Source organism: Zeus faber (genome assembly GCF_960531495.2).
Source record: "Zeus faber genome assembly, chromosome: 6".
Taxonomy (NCBI): Eukaryota; Metazoa; Chordata; class Actinopteri; order Zeiformes; family Zeidae; genus Zeus; species Zeus faber.
This window is the reverse complement of record NC_137201.1, coordinates 25,977,098-25,993,863: the sequence shown is the minus strand read 5'-3', so window position 1 is coordinate 25,993,863 and position 16,766 is coordinate 25,977,098. Positions and strand designations below refer to the sequence as shown.

At 42.9% G+C, this 16,766-nt stretch overlaps 1 protein-coding gene across 1 annotated transcript; it reads left to right on the top strand.

The window, feature by feature from the left end:
- Positions 1 to 578: 578 nt before the first annotated feature.
- Positions 579 to 14,976, top strand: snx1a (sorting nexin 1a; the record flags this gene model as incomplete). The annotated part of the gene is made up of 15 exons (XM_080002771.1): positions 579 to 722; positions 2,746 to 3,676; positions 4,500 to 4,639; positions 4,771 to 4,855; positions 5,060 to 5,103; positions 5,417 to 5,558; positions 5,654 to 5,732; positions 6,524 to 6,599; positions 7,380 to 7,493; positions 7,730 to 7,823; positions 8,613 to 8,818; positions 10,200 to 10,343; positions 12,720 to 12,800; positions 12,898 to 12,969; positions 13,521 to 14,976. The coding sequence occupies 15 exons, from the start codon at positions 579 to 581 to the stop codon at positions 13,569 to 13,571; spliced, it is 2,403 nt and encodes an 800-aa protein (XP_079858897.1). The 3' UTR covers positions 13,572 to 14,976.
- Positions 14,977 to 16,766: the final 1,790 nt, after the last annotated feature.

Sequence of the window (16,766 nt, the reverse complement as noted above, 5' to 3'; positions counted from 1 at the left end):
TCCCCGCGAATGAGTGTCTTAAGTGACTCGAGCCTCGCGAGTCGTCCCGGCAAAGGAGCGGGCGAGCGAAGCTCATCGACCGGGAATAATTACCGAGGGCTGAAAATGACAGGCGAAGGTATTTTGGCGTAATTCACGTTGAGTGGGGCCCATTCACACTTTCGCTTCCCACTAAAATAGACGTTCGCGGGAGTAAAATGATAACAATTGGGATTCACACTTTTAATTTCTCTGTCGGAATAAATATTCGGGAGGATTAGGGGAGGGGGGGGGGACAAAAAACATATTTGGGATCCAAAGTTCCAGATTAAAAAGAAAAAAATAATTTTGATAATCTGATGATACAAAGAGTCTGACAATAGAACGACTCTTTTATTTTATTTTTTATTTTTTTTTGCTGAATGACTCGTGAAGGAGCGAGTCTCTCGGAAGAGTCGAACCATTCATCGCTGATTCGGCTGATAGGAGGAAGGGGGCGGGGCCAGCCCGACACCAGCTAGCAGCTAGCCGTTAGCAGTTTAGCTAACGGCTAGCCGCTAGCTGCTAGCGCCGCTCCGAAAGATCCACATCCATCCAAGATGGCGGCCAGCTCGGAGCGCAGCCCACCTCCCTTCCCCGACTCGGAGGACCAAGACCTTCTGGAGGGCGAAGAAGTTGGAGCCCGTGTCAGCGACGACGACGACGACGAGGAAGAGGAGGGAGCGGATATTTTTCTGAGCACAGTAAGCCGCGTTTCTTTTCCGCGCCGCGGACTGAGCTACTGGCCGCGGACTCGCCTCCCCAAATACAGCAGGCAGCTCAAGGGAGCTAAGGCTACAGTAGCAGGGAGCTAACGCTAACATACCAGGTAGCTGACGTATCCGCGGCGCTTCGTCGCGCCACGAAGTTTCGCACGTAAGGTAGTTTGTCCGCGGTGCGCTATTTATTTCGTTGTAACAATCCAAAAAACCAACTAACAGCCGTTGGGTGACAACTAATTGAGTGGAAATGTGTGTAAGTTTCAATGAAACTACCAGTTACATCGGCATGTTGTTGACACCACCTACCAGCGACCATTTAAGATCATTTTCCTAATGTTTTCCCAAGCAGGGGTTGACTTTGGAAATATTTTCAAACCCACACTTCACTTTGTTGATTTAACCTCACTACGCAGGTAACGTGGGGCAGACATTCGTGTACTTTAATCTGCTGTATTTACCAACCCACTACTTTTGCGGACACATCAACTTTTTCATCCAGATGCATCTGTCATTTGGCCGATCCAGGCCAGCCCTGCGTGTTTGTGGTTGAAACGAATCTGCTGCTTTCTGTTGAACGCAGACCCGCTTCCTATTATTATTTTTTTTCTTTCGAGTTCCGTGGGGAATCGAAACGTGTTAATTGATCGCCTCTGGTGTGTGGATTTGAGGCGAATATTTGGTTTAGTACGAGATTCAAATCCTAGTTTTAGCCCCAGTGTCATGTGAGCCTCAGCTGTGGTCACATGTCCCCAAACCCGGATGTTTTCCAGTGAAAGTGCTGAGGCCACCCCAAAAAAGCTGATGTCTGTGATTTGTTGTTACTCAACGCATTAGCGAGAGGTGGACGTAATACTCCGACCTTTCCTGAAGTGAAATTACAAACACCCTGACACAAGATGGCTAGGGAAAGAGAATGAGGCACATTTCTACTAAAGTACAGTACAAGTTGTTGTCAAACGTGTTGTAGCTACTGCAGATCAGTGCTGATTCTTTTTTTTTTTCTTCCTTTTTTTATAAACCCGTGCTGTCAGCATGCTGGGCATACAACACAGAGTGTTTGTGCTATTGCATCTATGACAGAGTTAGTCTGCAAGTGGAGTTCAAGTTCTCAACCTGCAATGCAACACTTTAATCATTATTTAATCATCAAGAACTGCTGCAACTACTCTGTCCTGTGGACGTGGGATGACAAGAGCACAGTTTTTCTGTTATACACAACCCCCCTTTTGGGAGAACTATTTTACCATGTTTGGGTCTATAAACAACTAATCACTACTCCAAGAGGGGGAGAATCACCACAGGTGAGAGAAATAAAGATAGAACCAAACAACACGTACACAGAAAAATGTAAACATAGAAACATCAGATGACATGTATTGACAAAACATTAATTGTCTAGGAAAATTGGAACAGCAACTGGGCACGTGGCCTCTTTCTGTGATAGTTATGGCAGTAAATGTAGGAGAAAAGAAGTAAGGGATTGGTGCTGATTCAAATCCTGATTTCAATTAACTATATATATATATATCTCATGATTTCTTTCCGAAACTGAAATAATGTGATTATGTTAAATGTGGAAGAGTAAAATATAAATATTTGCTTTGGAATCTAGTGGAGTAAAAGCCAAAACTTTCAGAAACTGAATTTACTGAATTTTAAGGACCGATACTTTAAAAATGTACTCAAGTACAGCAGCAAAGTACTTGTACTTTGTTGCTTTCCGTCACTGCTATTAATGTTAAAGCATGGCGACCCTTTAACCCAGAATAGGGTTGAGTGGGTTGGTTATTCATTTGTGAATGTTTGAAGTGTGCAGGTTAAGCTTAAAAATGCTGATTTGTTTCTACTTTTTTCTTGGTTACTGGAGCAAGATAGAATTTTCATGCTGCATTTAGATTTATCGATCAACCACTAGAAAGTAGGGCATTGTTATGAGTTTTTCTGTTGAAGCAATGCCGATAAAATGTAATTTTAATTCCTTTTCTTACTGTTATTTTATCCGTAGAGCAACCCTCCTTTGACTAAAATGGACACTGAACTGCCAACAACCAATGAACCCAGTGATGTTTTAGTTGAACCCCCCGTTGACCACCTGAGCAAGCCTGCCATTCAAACACAAAGCAAACCAGCTGAAATTTTAGCCGAACCCCTGGATGATTTTGTTGACCTATCAAACAATGAAAATGATGTTCCAAGTGCTGCGCCCGCAGCAGAAAGTGCCATTTTAGAGGCAGTGACTGACATTACTGAAATGCCTTTAGATGATTTTGTTGACCTATTGGGAAATGAAAGTGAGTTGCCACAGGAGGCAGAGAGTCATACCATCGACGTGGTGAGAGACACCATTGAGCTGCCGAGTGGCACAATTCCAGGGGGTAATGTCATGATGGGAAGTGATGCCGAAGAGGAACTTAAAGAAGAGCCCAGCTCTCTGATTGTGGAAGTCAACAGTGAATCGTTAGCAAATAACACAAAGCCACAGCCTGCCAATTCCCTCACCATCGACCCCTTGGTCGACCTCATCTGCGAGCCCACTGACGTGAAGAAACCCAGCCAGCTGCCAGTGGACCTATTCGACGATGAGCCAAACGACTTGTTTGCAGAATCACGACAGACCAAATCTGCCAAGCAGCCGCAGAGCAGCCTCTTCAGTGATCCCGATGAAGATCTCTTTGGGGAACCCCTCGGTGCCACGTCGAAGAAAACCGTGAAAATTGCCAACAGTGAGCAGAAGGATAAACGGGTCGTCAACCAGAGCAGCCACAGCCAAAGCCTTGCTGAGGTGGGCGGGCCTTTGAATGAAAACTACAACGCAGATCCGACGGATATCTTCACAGAGGAAGCTGTTACCATAGCACCCAGCGTTGTGAACGCCACCACAGTCAATTCCAAATCCAATGGAGTCCGCTCCGAAGAAGAGCCCGATATATTTGCCGGTGGGTTAAATCTTTTTCTGACTTCACTTATCTAATAAACCTTCTATTTTCTCTGCTCTCCTTTGGACTTTCATAGCTTTTGCAGACAGTTTCAAAAACATCATAACTAAAATATGAAACTGGTCGATAACCTTTTGTGTGTATTTACCTTTTTAATGTGAAGGACCATCCAACCTTTTCTATTGTATTAATATTGCAGTTAAACAAATAAGTGTTTTAGGTGATCCCGTCACTAATAATAAACTATCCCATTGATCCAAAACAAGATGTGTTGTTGAAACTATAAATGAAGCAATGAAGCCAGCTGGTTATTGTTGGAAGGGAAAATATACTTCATTTCATTTTTATCCATTTAGGCTTTATAGATGCTTGAGAGACTCCTTTATAGACAATGTCTGGAAAAGTAATGAAAGTCAATGGAGGGGAGGGGTGGGGGGGAAGTTGACTCAGCGACCACAGAGTCCTGTAGTAAAACAGACTGGCAGTTTATGGAACATACAACGTGAAATGATCCACAAAAGTCCATATCCCTTTTAACGTGTGTCTTCCTTTCAAGACATGAACGCTTGTGTTGAAGCTTGGGAGTCCAGGCATTTTTTTTACGGCATTCAGAGTTGCTTAATTCACCGAATGTAATGGATTCACAGGGATTCGTCTCATAGACCGGTATGGAAGCCATGGCAGAGATCTGCAATAGGTCGACATTAAGTTCAAGATAATATTGGGCACGTGGACAGCAGGCCCAGACTAATCACTCGACATATATACATTCAGCGTGGCATTAAATCAATAATTAATTCTGTGTTACTTGTCTCTGGAGCAGAAGCCACGGTGGAGCTGTCTCTGGACAGCCCGCGGAACGATCGAAAGAAGAACATGATTGCCAAACCATCTGCATCTGCTCCCTCCGTGTCTGCAGCTGCCAGTCTGTCCAAGCCGCCGCAGTCTGCCACCCTGGACGAGGTAAACCTCCTCCCCGCCTCACGGCAGGCGTAACCAGAATGACAGATTCAAACGTTTGCTCTGCCTCTCCGGGCGATGACCCAATTTAACAACCACTTAATTTCCTTTGATTCATTTTGTTTGAATAAAAGATGGAGGAAGAAGAAGAAGAAGAAGAGGAAGAGCAAGAGGATCAGTTTGAGATCAATATCTCTATAACCAACCCAGAAAAAATAGGTGGGTTTAAAGTTTCCACGTGTATACTTTTGTCTGTATAACAGCAGATTAATTTATACACAGAGCTTTAAAATGTAGTATCCGTAGTGGAAATACCCTTGTTTTTACTCCATAGACATTTTTCAGGATTTTTCTTGTGAAAATATTTGTATTTGTTCCCATGTTGCATTACCCTTCATGTAGGCCTTATTTATTTTATTCCAGGCGATGGCATGAACGCCTACATGGCCTACAGAGTTTCCACACAGGTAAACCTCAGTCAACCATGCAGCATTTACCTCCACACATTGAAAACAGCAGTCTAGTTTTCACCCTTAGGCTTGCAGATTATGGCAATGCAGGTATTTTTCAAGAAGCTATATTCATAAGCCTTTTATTCTGAGGGATAACAATGTTTGTAGAATTTTGTAAAGTTGAGGGAAAAGTTGACAAATGCAAAGAGTCAAGAGAGGAATATTTCTCCATCTCCAAAACAGTGCTTTACACTTGCGCAGGTGGTTTTTGGGCCCATTGAATTCCGTCATTTTCGGGTGGAAAAATTAGCTCTTGGGTTTCTTTTAGACGATGCTACCCGTGTTCCGCAGCAAGACGTTCACCGTGCGGAGGCGCTTCAGCGACTTCCTCGGGCTCTACGAGAAACTAGTCGAAAAACACGCCTCCAACGGCTTCATTGTGCCGCCGCCGCCGGAGAAAAGCGTTCTGGGTAGGCAAAGTGCTCCCATTGAATCACCCTGTTTCGACTATCATGCCGTTCTCGGTTTCCAGTCGTAAGAATGTATATGTGTTCACCCCATGCAGGCATGACGAAGGTGAAGGTGGGAAAGGAAGATTCCTCCTCTGCAGAGTTTGTGGAGAGAAGAAGAGCAGCTTTGGAGAGGTACGGGAGGAGATTCGGCAAAGGGAACTGCAGGGATAACAAACGTGATGGAGAGATTCTGTTGCGGAGCTGATGTTGAGGACAAATATTGCAAGAGACGTAGTTCCCAGGCGTCATGGAATTCCTTGAAAATCATGGAGGGGTGGGGGGGGCATTCCACACAGAAAGCGTGGAATGTGATTGCTTTTTCTTGGCTGCGTCTGTGTAATATGGAATTGTCAGCTTTGATTTCACCCCTGCATTTTGGTTAAAAAAAAGTGTTTTCTTTCACATTCCGATCTTTCTGGTTGAAGCCTACGGCCCTGTATGGCTGCTAATGCAGATGTCTAAAGTAAACAATATCATTTTTCACCTCCTTGGCTTTGATTGGAAACCCCTCATTGGGTTCTCCACTCGGAATGTGTGTGTCGGTATGGCCTGACTAGTGTTCAAAAACACACGACAGTGGTTTCCTGTGTTTCTGTCCTGTAACCCTCACCCATTTGCTATCTAACCCTAAACTATTGAGATTGCAGCCCGGCCAAAGGTTGTGTCCACAATCAGGGATTAAACCAACAGCTGCGTCAATGAGATTGTAATGGCCGCACCACCATTCACAACGCTGAAAAGTACAAAAGTATAATATGGGTGGTGAAGGGCTCCATGAAAACCAAATGATATCAGCGAGACTCTTTGTAGTGAGTCTGTGATCTTTTTCACTATTTAGAAATAATATTAGCCCCTAATTGGAAAGAAAGATTTGTATAAAAAAACAAACATCCGTTCATAGTGTCTGTCTTTCTCATACACAGGTACCTGCAGAGGGTTGTCTGCCACCCGTCGCTCCTCCAGGATCCTGACGTTAGAGAGTTTCTGGAGCGAGAAGAGGTGAGTTCTACGTGCCGCGCCTGCAGCCATGTGGTCCACATGATATGCGGGTATACGCCGTATCCGCACGAAGAAAGCTCCAGGATTTCCGTACACCCTCTTGAAAATACGCAAGGATACGTAGCAGTAAAGTTTTGTGACAGAACTTTCACTTCGGTGATTTTGTTTCACGAATACCGGGTAGAGTTTAACTGCAAGAAATTACGTTTTGCAGGTGACCGTGCTGATGTGCGCAGTGCAGCCCCCCCAAGGATATCAATACAATTTAACATTTTCATTTAACACTTAAAAACAAAATAACTACTGTCTGACAAAATTAAGTTTTACATTTATTTAAGACTGATAGTTCGTAAAAAAAACTGCAAATGTAGAGCGGTGACTCCCTCATTAATTTTTAAATCATGGAGCAAAATTTTTTTCTAAATGGCAAATTGAACAAGCAGTTATCTGGAAACTAAACTGAGGTTAAATGGCACACAGCACACATCGCTGTGGAAATATTGATATGTTTCTCCCCATTATCATAGATCTTCCCTTTCTTTAACAAACATTGTTTGAATGGAATGTTTTTCAAACACCCTTCCCGGCCATTAACGTTTTAAGGCTTTGGGAAAACACTTGATGTGACTCGAAAGAGGCTTGTTAAATATTGTGGTAACCACATTACTGGATCATTGTTCTGCGTCGGGTTTTCCCTTGGATGACATTGCTTTCATTGAGCTAAGGCCTTCTTTTACCTATAACAACAGTACGGTGTGTGTGTGTGTTTGTCTGTGCCAGTTGCCCAGGGCAGTAAACACGCATGCGCTGAGCGGCGCTGGCTTCCTGAAAATGATCAACAAAGCAACGGACGCCGTCAGCAAAATGACCATCAAGATGAACGAGTCAGATGTGGTGCGTGCTCCCCACCGTACGCACACATGCATATGAATGTCTGGGATGAGCTTAAGTGCCTCCACTGTCAAATCACGTGACTTTAATGGATGTAAACCCCCACGGATAAAGAGTTATAACTTGGTTGACTATTAAGTAGTCCAGCTAGTCAGGGCACGCGACACATACACTTTAGATCTGGCGTATGGGTGTCATTTTGGGAAGGAGTACTGATGCCAATATGCGTCTTGCTGCAGTGGTTTGAGGAGAAGCTGCAGGAGGTGGAGTCTGCAGACCAGCAGTTCAGGAAGCTGCACATCCTGGTGGAGTCGCTTGTCGGCCACAGGAAAGGTGAGTGGGTTCAGATGTTCTCCTTCACCGTACAGCCTGTTTCTTTTCTATTGGTTCGAATGAAGGTGTTATTATCATAACGCTTGTATTTTGATCTTGAAATAATTTTACTGGATGCATTGGTGTTTTATATCATAAAACGACCCAAGGACTTTTCTCACAAAGTGAGGGGTGGTGGTTGTTTTGCTACAGCAGTGATTCTCAATCTTTTTCACATCAAGGACTCTCAAATTACTGCTGAGGGCCCCATTTGATACAGCTTTCTGAATAGGCTTAGACAGATTTACGATTAAATCTTCTATGGGCGATCAACTTCATCGATCGCGATTGACATTGCTGACCAGCTCCCGTGCCTGCCTTTTTTATTTAATATCTATTTATTTTTGTTTGTTTCCTACATTTATGAAACAAAATAGTATATTGGTGATCGAAATTTTGCACGATCGCCTAAGCCTATTTCTGACCCCCTAATTTGGGAATGTTTTTATTGTCATAGATAGACATGGTTTAGTCCAAACCTCCGTACCTGTCTGTACTATAGTTAGGGAGATAACCGTGAAACAACGATAAACATATGAATTATTGTACATTCTCTTAGGGCGCTCATCTCTTATAAAGTAAATAATAAAGTTTAAGTAGTCATAATTATGTTGGGAACCCCCTGATACCGCTTGAAGGACTTCTCGGGGTGCCTGGACCCCACGTTGAGAACCCCTGTGCCACAGCGTCCCATTAGAAACACTTGTGTCTGTTTTAAAACATCCGCCTCTGGCTTCCGTCACCTCCCAGAGCTATCGTTGAACACCGCGAGCTTCGCCAAGAGCGTGGCCATGCTGGGCAGCTCGGAGGACAACACCGCCCTGTCCCGCGCCCTCTCCCAGCTCGCTGAGGTGGAGGACAAGATGGAGCAGCTGCACCAGGAGCAGGCCTCGTGCGACTCCTTCAGCTTTGCAGAACTTCTCGCGGACTACATCCGGCTCCTGGGCGCCGTGAGGGTAAGCGACCATCTTGGAAATCAGTCATGTCAGAGTTTGAGTGTTGATGTTTTTTAATGTTTCATGTAAGAGATGAAATGCTTAATTTATGCTTCAAGCCAATCCCAAATACACACAGATGAAAGGGGGGGGGGGGGGTTGAAATAGAGGGAAGTTAAAACTAAGAGGATATGTAAGATCAGAGAAAATGGGAAGTTGTGACGGAGCTCAAAGAACAGCAGTCTTCCATGACGGTGCCATCATAGACGTTTGGTGCTTTATTGGTGTTTTCAGTTAATTCTCAGTTTATTATTATTATTATTATTATTATTATTATTATTACTGTTCATTTTAGGAGTAGCAGTAGTAGTAGTAGCAGTATTATTATTATTAGTAGTAGTAGTAGTAGCATATTGTTATTATTATTAGTTGTAGTACTAGCATGATCATTAGTAGTAATAGCATCGTTGTTGTTAGTAGTTGTAGTAATAATAATCTTACTTTGTATAGCACCTTTCATAACAAATTTGCAGCTCAAAGTGCTTCATCGACATTTAGGAATTCATAACTTACAGTAATTAATCATTATAATTATAATTATTATTATTGTAATCATAATCATTATAATTGAATGAATAGTACATTTAAGGAGAAAAAGAAACAAAAGTTGTGTTTTTTTCCTTTTGGTCAGAAGAACACGTCATACTAGTTCAGTACCAGAGTTAACATGGATGTTTTCAGTTGGTTTTTAAAAATGTCCAAATGCTTCTCTGGTATTTTGTGGGATGGTGTTCCACAGCTTTCAGGGCATAGTGAGTAAGAGCTGCTTTGACATTTTTCTATTGGAGCACTGTGGGGACATTTTAAAGACCGAAAGGAGTCAGCAATATAGGGAGGTGATATTCCATGAAGAGCTTTATAAACAAGGAGAAGGACCTTGAAATCCATATTAAAAAGACACCGGGTGCAGTGCAGCTAAAACAGGAGTTACATGTTTTCGTCTTTCTTTCTGGTTATTAATACTTTTATTTAAACACAAATCCATAGGTAAATAGGAATCTAGAAGCTTCTTTAGGACACTGCAAATCCTGTAAACCTCACAAGCTCTTTACAACAGAGGATACTGTTCGAAAGTGCTGACTGGACTTTACATAGCAGTGTTGCAAAAAGAAAAGGTCAAAAATAAGGTGAATAAATATTTTCGCGGCCTCGTGGTTTCACTCTGAAGGGACAGGTTGCTCCAACGTGCAGCGAGGTGAAACTCTCCTCACCGCATGCATCACACACAACGTAAACATCAAGGGAATCTATGCGGTCGCGGGAGGCCGAATCGCCGCTGCGCTTCTCCAGCGTGTTGCTGTTTTCTCACGCCCCCGACCCGCTGTGCCCGTGCCCCCGCCAGGCGTCGTTCGACCAGCGCATGAAGGCGTGGCAGCGCTGGCAGGACGCCCAGGGCATGCTGCAGAAGAAGAGGGAGACGGAGGCCAAGCTGCTGTGGGCCAACAAGCCCGACAAGCTGCAGACGGCCAAAGACGAGATCTCTGAGGTGAGCGCTCCGCTCCAAACATTCCGAACAAACTTTTCTTCATTTAGGGCGGTGGTACTCAAACTTTTGTTTTTATTTATTTATTTATTTATTTATTTATTTTTTGCCGCACTCTCCCTCCCTAGGATTCCAAGGACATGATGCCTTGATCATAATAAATATTAAAATGAATTGTAATATTTTCAATGAACTAATGAAAATAAAAACTAAAATCGAAAAAAATCACCCTGGGGATCATTAGATCAGCATCATTTATTATAAAAACATCTGAGGTCCGACTCTAAGACTGGCTAAATACACAGATATAAACCCTTTTATAATATCTAGTCGTGGAGTATGTCAATATGTATTCCAACAATTCATCTAATTAAATAGTACTGTCTACCAGACTGACTTATCTCTTGGGTGTGGCATTGAGTGGGAACGCCGCGCTCACACCACTATTTTAAATAACCAATGTGTTATGTAAGCACATTCTGTAACCTTTCCACAACATGATCACATTAGTGCTTAAAATATATATTATTTATCAGGCCTACTTTATTTTTATATATATATTTTTTTAATCCTTCATTATCTCACACCAAGGCCCCTAGTGTGAATACCACTGGTTTAGGGTCCTGCAGAGCCCGTCAGGACCTATTTGAGTTCACACGCACGGTGCGATCCTGCTTTATTTTCGATTTCATGACGTCTGATTTAGTTTGAAAGAAGCGGTGAGCTGTTTTAAAACACCCAAAGTAAGAAAGAAACACAGGTTCTGTTACCTCACTGTTATTGAAAAGAAAATCTGTTTTCATGAGAGATGCACCAATTGGAATTTTCTTGGCCATTTCAGATTTTTATTTTTATTCTTTTAAGCCTGACCTGCCGTTTCAGATTTTCATTCGGTTGTAAGGTCATAATAAAAAAACATTGAATATATTTTACATTGTCCGATCCTTTTCAGTTTTTATCCGTGATCGGAGAAATCAAATTTCCTATAATTTGGTCTTATCGGATATATCTGCTGTACGTCAATGACAATTACATCCCATGATCTGACCGCAGTCACGTGACAGGACAGCTGCACATACGGACTATGCTGCAATTTTCAGTTACCACAGTAGTTGGATTGCTGATTTTGACACCGTTTATTATTGTTCATTATTCACTATGGAAAAGAATAGAACATGAAGGTGTCTCTGACTTCAAATAAAATACAACATGAAACGGCCACTGAGTTTCCATAAAATATAATGTGGTACTGTCACCAAGTTTCACTCTAATTCAACCTATAAATCTCACTGAGTTTTAGTAGGACCAAACATATAACGAACACGGAAATGTCCAGTTCAAACGTCAAATGAAAGTCTCTTTCACTTTTAAGTGCAAATATAGAGTTATATGGTACTTTGCAAATTAATTGCAATCATAACAAAAAATCAAATAAATGGCCGACTCTCCTCTCTCTCGTTTACAGGAAGTCCTCTGTAAAAGTTAAATTGTTATAAACTTTGTTCGTGGACGGACTCATCGTTACAGAGGAAATCGGAGACACATACTTTATGTTAATAAAGTATTTAATCTTGTACAAGAGGAGCAGTTTCAGTGTAACAACACAACAGGGTGCCACAGAGGAAAGTGCTCAATTCTCACTGGAGATCTGAGGGGGTTTTTTTTTATACAGTTTTCTAGGCGTGGCGAAACTGACGAGTCGTTGAGATGTCGATCAGCAGATGTCGCGACGCCGCCGCATGGCTCCTGCTGATGACACGGTTTGGCTGATGGGGCAATTTGGTTGAGACAGATCATCTGTTGAAGTTCCCTTATCTGGTGGTCGAGACATGTTGCCTTTCTCCTCTTCACATTAGGGCACAGAAAGTGACTAGTTCATGTCTTTTTTAAGACATTAACTCTCTTGAGCCTTTATAAGAAATGCAAAGTTACACATACCTTTGTACAAAAGTTCATGTGAAAAGTACATCAAAACATAGACATGTAAAATTCTTATAACATCCTCCTTCGCTCACCGCGCATTAAACCAACGGAATCAAATCGAACGACTCGTTTTACTGAGTGACTCTTCAAGAACCGAGTCTCAAAAACGTTACATGACGTTGGTATCGGGCTCGCGTATCGGAGCGTCTTTACGACTACCTGAGAACGGCATCGGCGTGGCAATTTGATCGGCACAGAATCTGGAATATCCGATCTCCGGCCGATCCATTTGTGCATCTCTAGTTTTCATGTCTGTGCTGTGCATGTCACCAAGCCCTTGAGCAATAATAATAACAGAAGATTCATAAATGTATTTATTATAATTGTATTTTTTTTTTTTTTTACATAACTCCTGAGTCTCCCGGGTGGTTAATAAAGTTTCCTCTTCTGTTGCAGTGGGAAGCTAAAGTGACTCAGTACGAGAGAGACTTCGACAGGGTTTCTGCCACCGTGCGCAAAGAGGTGCTGCGCTTCGAGGTGCGAACTCAAACCCCTTTACCGTCACAGGGTGCGCGGGGAGCCGGGCGTCGCCGCTGAGCGTCACCCGTTGTTTTTGTCGTTTGTTCTCCAACAGAAAGAGAGGGTTAGCAACTTTAAGAAGCAGATCATCAAATACCTGGAGTCCATGCTGCAGTCCCAACAACAGGTGAGTGCCGGGACCCGCCCCGAGTGGCACCAGGGCCTCACATAGCGCGTGGAAAGTGCCAGGATGACACAGCTACATCCAGCAACACGCACGCGCACGCACATCTGAAGAGCCAGAGTCAGTTTTATTCACCAGGTGCATTTACATAGACCAGGAGTTTGTTCTGTTGAGGTTTGGTGTGTCACGCTGCAGACCGTTAGCATCAGGAAATATTTGAAAAAAGACGCTTAACCTTCAAAGAACACGGAGAATAAAAATAATTCTAAAATAGAATAGAAAAAAAAATGTAATGTAAATAAAATTGTCAAATATATACAAATAGATGAAAAAGTCTGATATATAAAGATATACAAAATGTGTTACTATGCACAGGATAAATGATTGTTATGGGTGTAAGGGGTATACATGATATGTAATAATATAATTGTTACTATGAACTAACTAGACTATTATGGTATGTCCACTGATTTGAATTGCATGAAAGGGTTTGGAAGTGGACGGAGATTTTCTCGTTCATCTTTTCTGACCTCACCTTTCCTCCTCCCCTCTAGCTGATAAAATACTGGGACGCGTTCCTGCCAGAAGCGAAAGCGATCGCCTGATGGCGCACGCCGGCCTTCGGGAGGATGGGCGTGGCCTTTTCTTACCCACTTACCTCTTGCCTTTAAACCAAGGAAAACGTGTGCATTGCAAAGGGGGGAGGGAGGGAGATACAATCAAAAAATTTTTTTTTAATCACCTTTAACATATAGCTCTTTATTGTATTAATAATTGTATATTTTCATTTAACCTTACACAAATATTTTCTTATTAGATGACAAAGAATATGCATTTACATAGTTATAAACACACACACACAAAAGTAAAAAGTTTAAACAGATGATTCCATTAATTTCCGTGACGACGTGCGGAGCAGAGAAAATTATTCTCAGGACACGCGTCGGTTTTTTTCCACATCAGCATGGTTTCATTGTTTACAGAGGGCTGCTCGCCCGCGAGGAATATTTGGACCCGGCAGCGAGAGAGAGGGAGAGAGAGAGGGAGAGAGAGAACCGGCCAGTTTGGAATCAAACGGAGGGATCTAGTAATTCTTGGTAAGGCAAAGGGAAGTTTGAATTAGATCGGATTTTAATGAGAATAAATTGATGTTAAAATGAGAGATCTCAGCACTTCCTTCCGCGGCACAACTAACACCTTCCCACCTTTTCTCCTGTTTTTCTTTTTGTTGTTTTTTTTTATTTAGATATGATTTCAATCATCCGCTAGAAACATAACTACGTCTGTGCCTTTTTTTTTTTTTAATTAAAGCGTGAAAAAGACCATTCCAAAAAAAATTATAATAATGTTTCGGAAAAGGAACACTTCTAATCAAAATATGTTTTCCAAGCAGTGAATGGGCGCATCGCCAAATTGGTTCGGAAACACCTGCGACGGCTGAAAACGTCTCCAGGCGACTTTTCTTTTCTTTTCTTTTTTTCGCTATGAAATCCAACCGAATTGCTTCCCCTGCCGTCGTTGTAATGGTTCCATAACGCGTCAGTCTGTAAAATGTAAAGCTGTGTTGTTGTTTTTTTTGTTTTGGGGTTTTTTAATAATGGGTCAAGAGCCACATGATGGCTTCGTGTGGTCGGGCTGCCAATTTGTTGGGTTTTGGGTAATTATCCTTTTTTTTTTTTTTTTTCTTTTCTTACAGCTTTAATTTCCACATTTGCACATTGTCAGAGTTGAGTTGTGCAGCAGAACGCTACAGCCGTCTTTGTGGCCATCCGAGAGTTACTAACTGGCAGACATTCCTTTAAATGTCCCGTTACTTCTTTTTTCTATTCTGGATATCACTAAATGTTTGACACTGAGTTGGTTGTCAATGTTCCCTGCTGCAAAATGAGAATGTTCATCACTTGTGAACAAGGCCAAAAAAAAAAAAAAAAAAAAAAACCCCGTCAGTAATGTGCACTGAGCGATGGAAATTTATTACAAAACTGAAATTTAATAAAGTTGCACTTTCCACACTTGTAGGTTGTGAGTTCATGGTTCCGCCAAACACCCGGTGCATTAAATCACACGCACACCATACAGACCCTTTCCAATCACAGAGACCAGAGACAAACACAGCCTTCAGAATACAGAAATGTCAGCCTTCAATTCAAATAAACAAAACAAAACAAAAAAAACAAAACTGTTTGGGGCAAGAAGGGGAACAATAAAATATTTCCGCTCTCGCCACTCGATGAACGGGTGCTGTTTTACTCGGTTGCGTCGTGGAAGTTCCACCGCGTGGTCGGGGAGATGGACGCTCGCCCTCAGGAACAAATTCAAGACCCTGGTGAAGGTTACCCACACTCGCGTAACGTGTCTTGCAAAGTAGGGGAAAGATGAAGTGAGACGCCTTCCGAACAGCGACGCAGCAGTTTCTCGCCGTACCCTTTGTCCGGAGAGAGTTCTTATATTTGTTAAAAAGTTGGCCGTTCCTCTCGTAACCACGACGACCCGCCCGGTCACAGGCTCTGTCGTTCATACGAGGTCCAGCTGTCGCAGGCGCGTGTCGCAGTTTACAGTCGTGTCGTGCAAGGTAACTACAGCAGATAAGACGGGTACATCAGTGTCTAAGAGTGAAAAACCAAGATACAGAGCGTACAAAGGGATTATTCGATGTCTTATCACTTTAGCCCCCGGCTTTACACAGCACTCACTCGTGTGTGCAAACACCACATTGTCTTATCTACACTCAGGTGAGGAACAAGGTGTTGCACGAGCTGAAAAATAACAAGTTCAATAACTCAAAGGATTGTGTGGCCCTACTAGTTATGTGAGCATAGGTTATATGAACAAGCAGCAATTAAGTTGAACAGGACAAGCTTAGCTTGTCTTTGTCACAAACACCCATGCAGATGGAGGTGTAAAATGTCTTTTCCATTTTTATCCCATGAAAGCTTGTCCTTCCTCTGAGGGGCAGGCCAGGAGCAGTGGGCAGCTCACAATACAGCAGCTGGGGACCAACTTCCATGTCCATTGCTGCTCAAATAATGTTTGTTGTGCATGTTTTTAGTGGGGGTTCTTACAACGTTATATGGAGGAAACCCCATGTGAGCACGGGGAGAACATGCAAGCTCCACACAGAAAGGCCCCTCATCAGGAGATAAACCTCCAGAGCGCAGTGCCAACAGCGCCCAAGGCAGGAATCGAAACCAGGACCTTCTTGCTGTAAGGCAGCAGTGCAATGCACTGGCATGTTGCCACCTTGCATTGCATTACTGTGTTTTCTAGCACAATACCACAATAAAAAAATGTTGGATCCCTTTTGCACAGTAAAAATGATTTAAAAATTGAGTCATTGGACAACCACATTCTACGGAGAAAAATGTAAGACTGTGGGGTCACCATGCGCGACTCGTTTGGCCGTCTGTGCTCTCCAGTCTCCACCCCATGATTTGGGATGTTCTGGGGGTCCCCTGTCCCCTGCTCAAATTGGATCTCATCTCTTCCAATTTTTTTATTGATTTGATTCAAGGAACAGGACTCGGGTGGAAAAATCAGGACTCGCACCTGTGGTGCGGGAAGTCGGCATCCGAGCCGTGACGCCACCACGCCGCTTCGTGCTTGGTTCTGGTCTCCGAGCGCTTTTAAACAAACCCTCAATTCATCCTCCTGTGACTTATGTCTTTGAGCCACATATTCCTACTAAGTGATGTCTCCTCCAAACATCTGATTTACCGGGCAATGGAGGTGACTTCGACGGCAAAACCTGGGCTTCAACCTGTGGCAGCAGCATCTGAACCCGGACCCCGGAGTCAATTTAT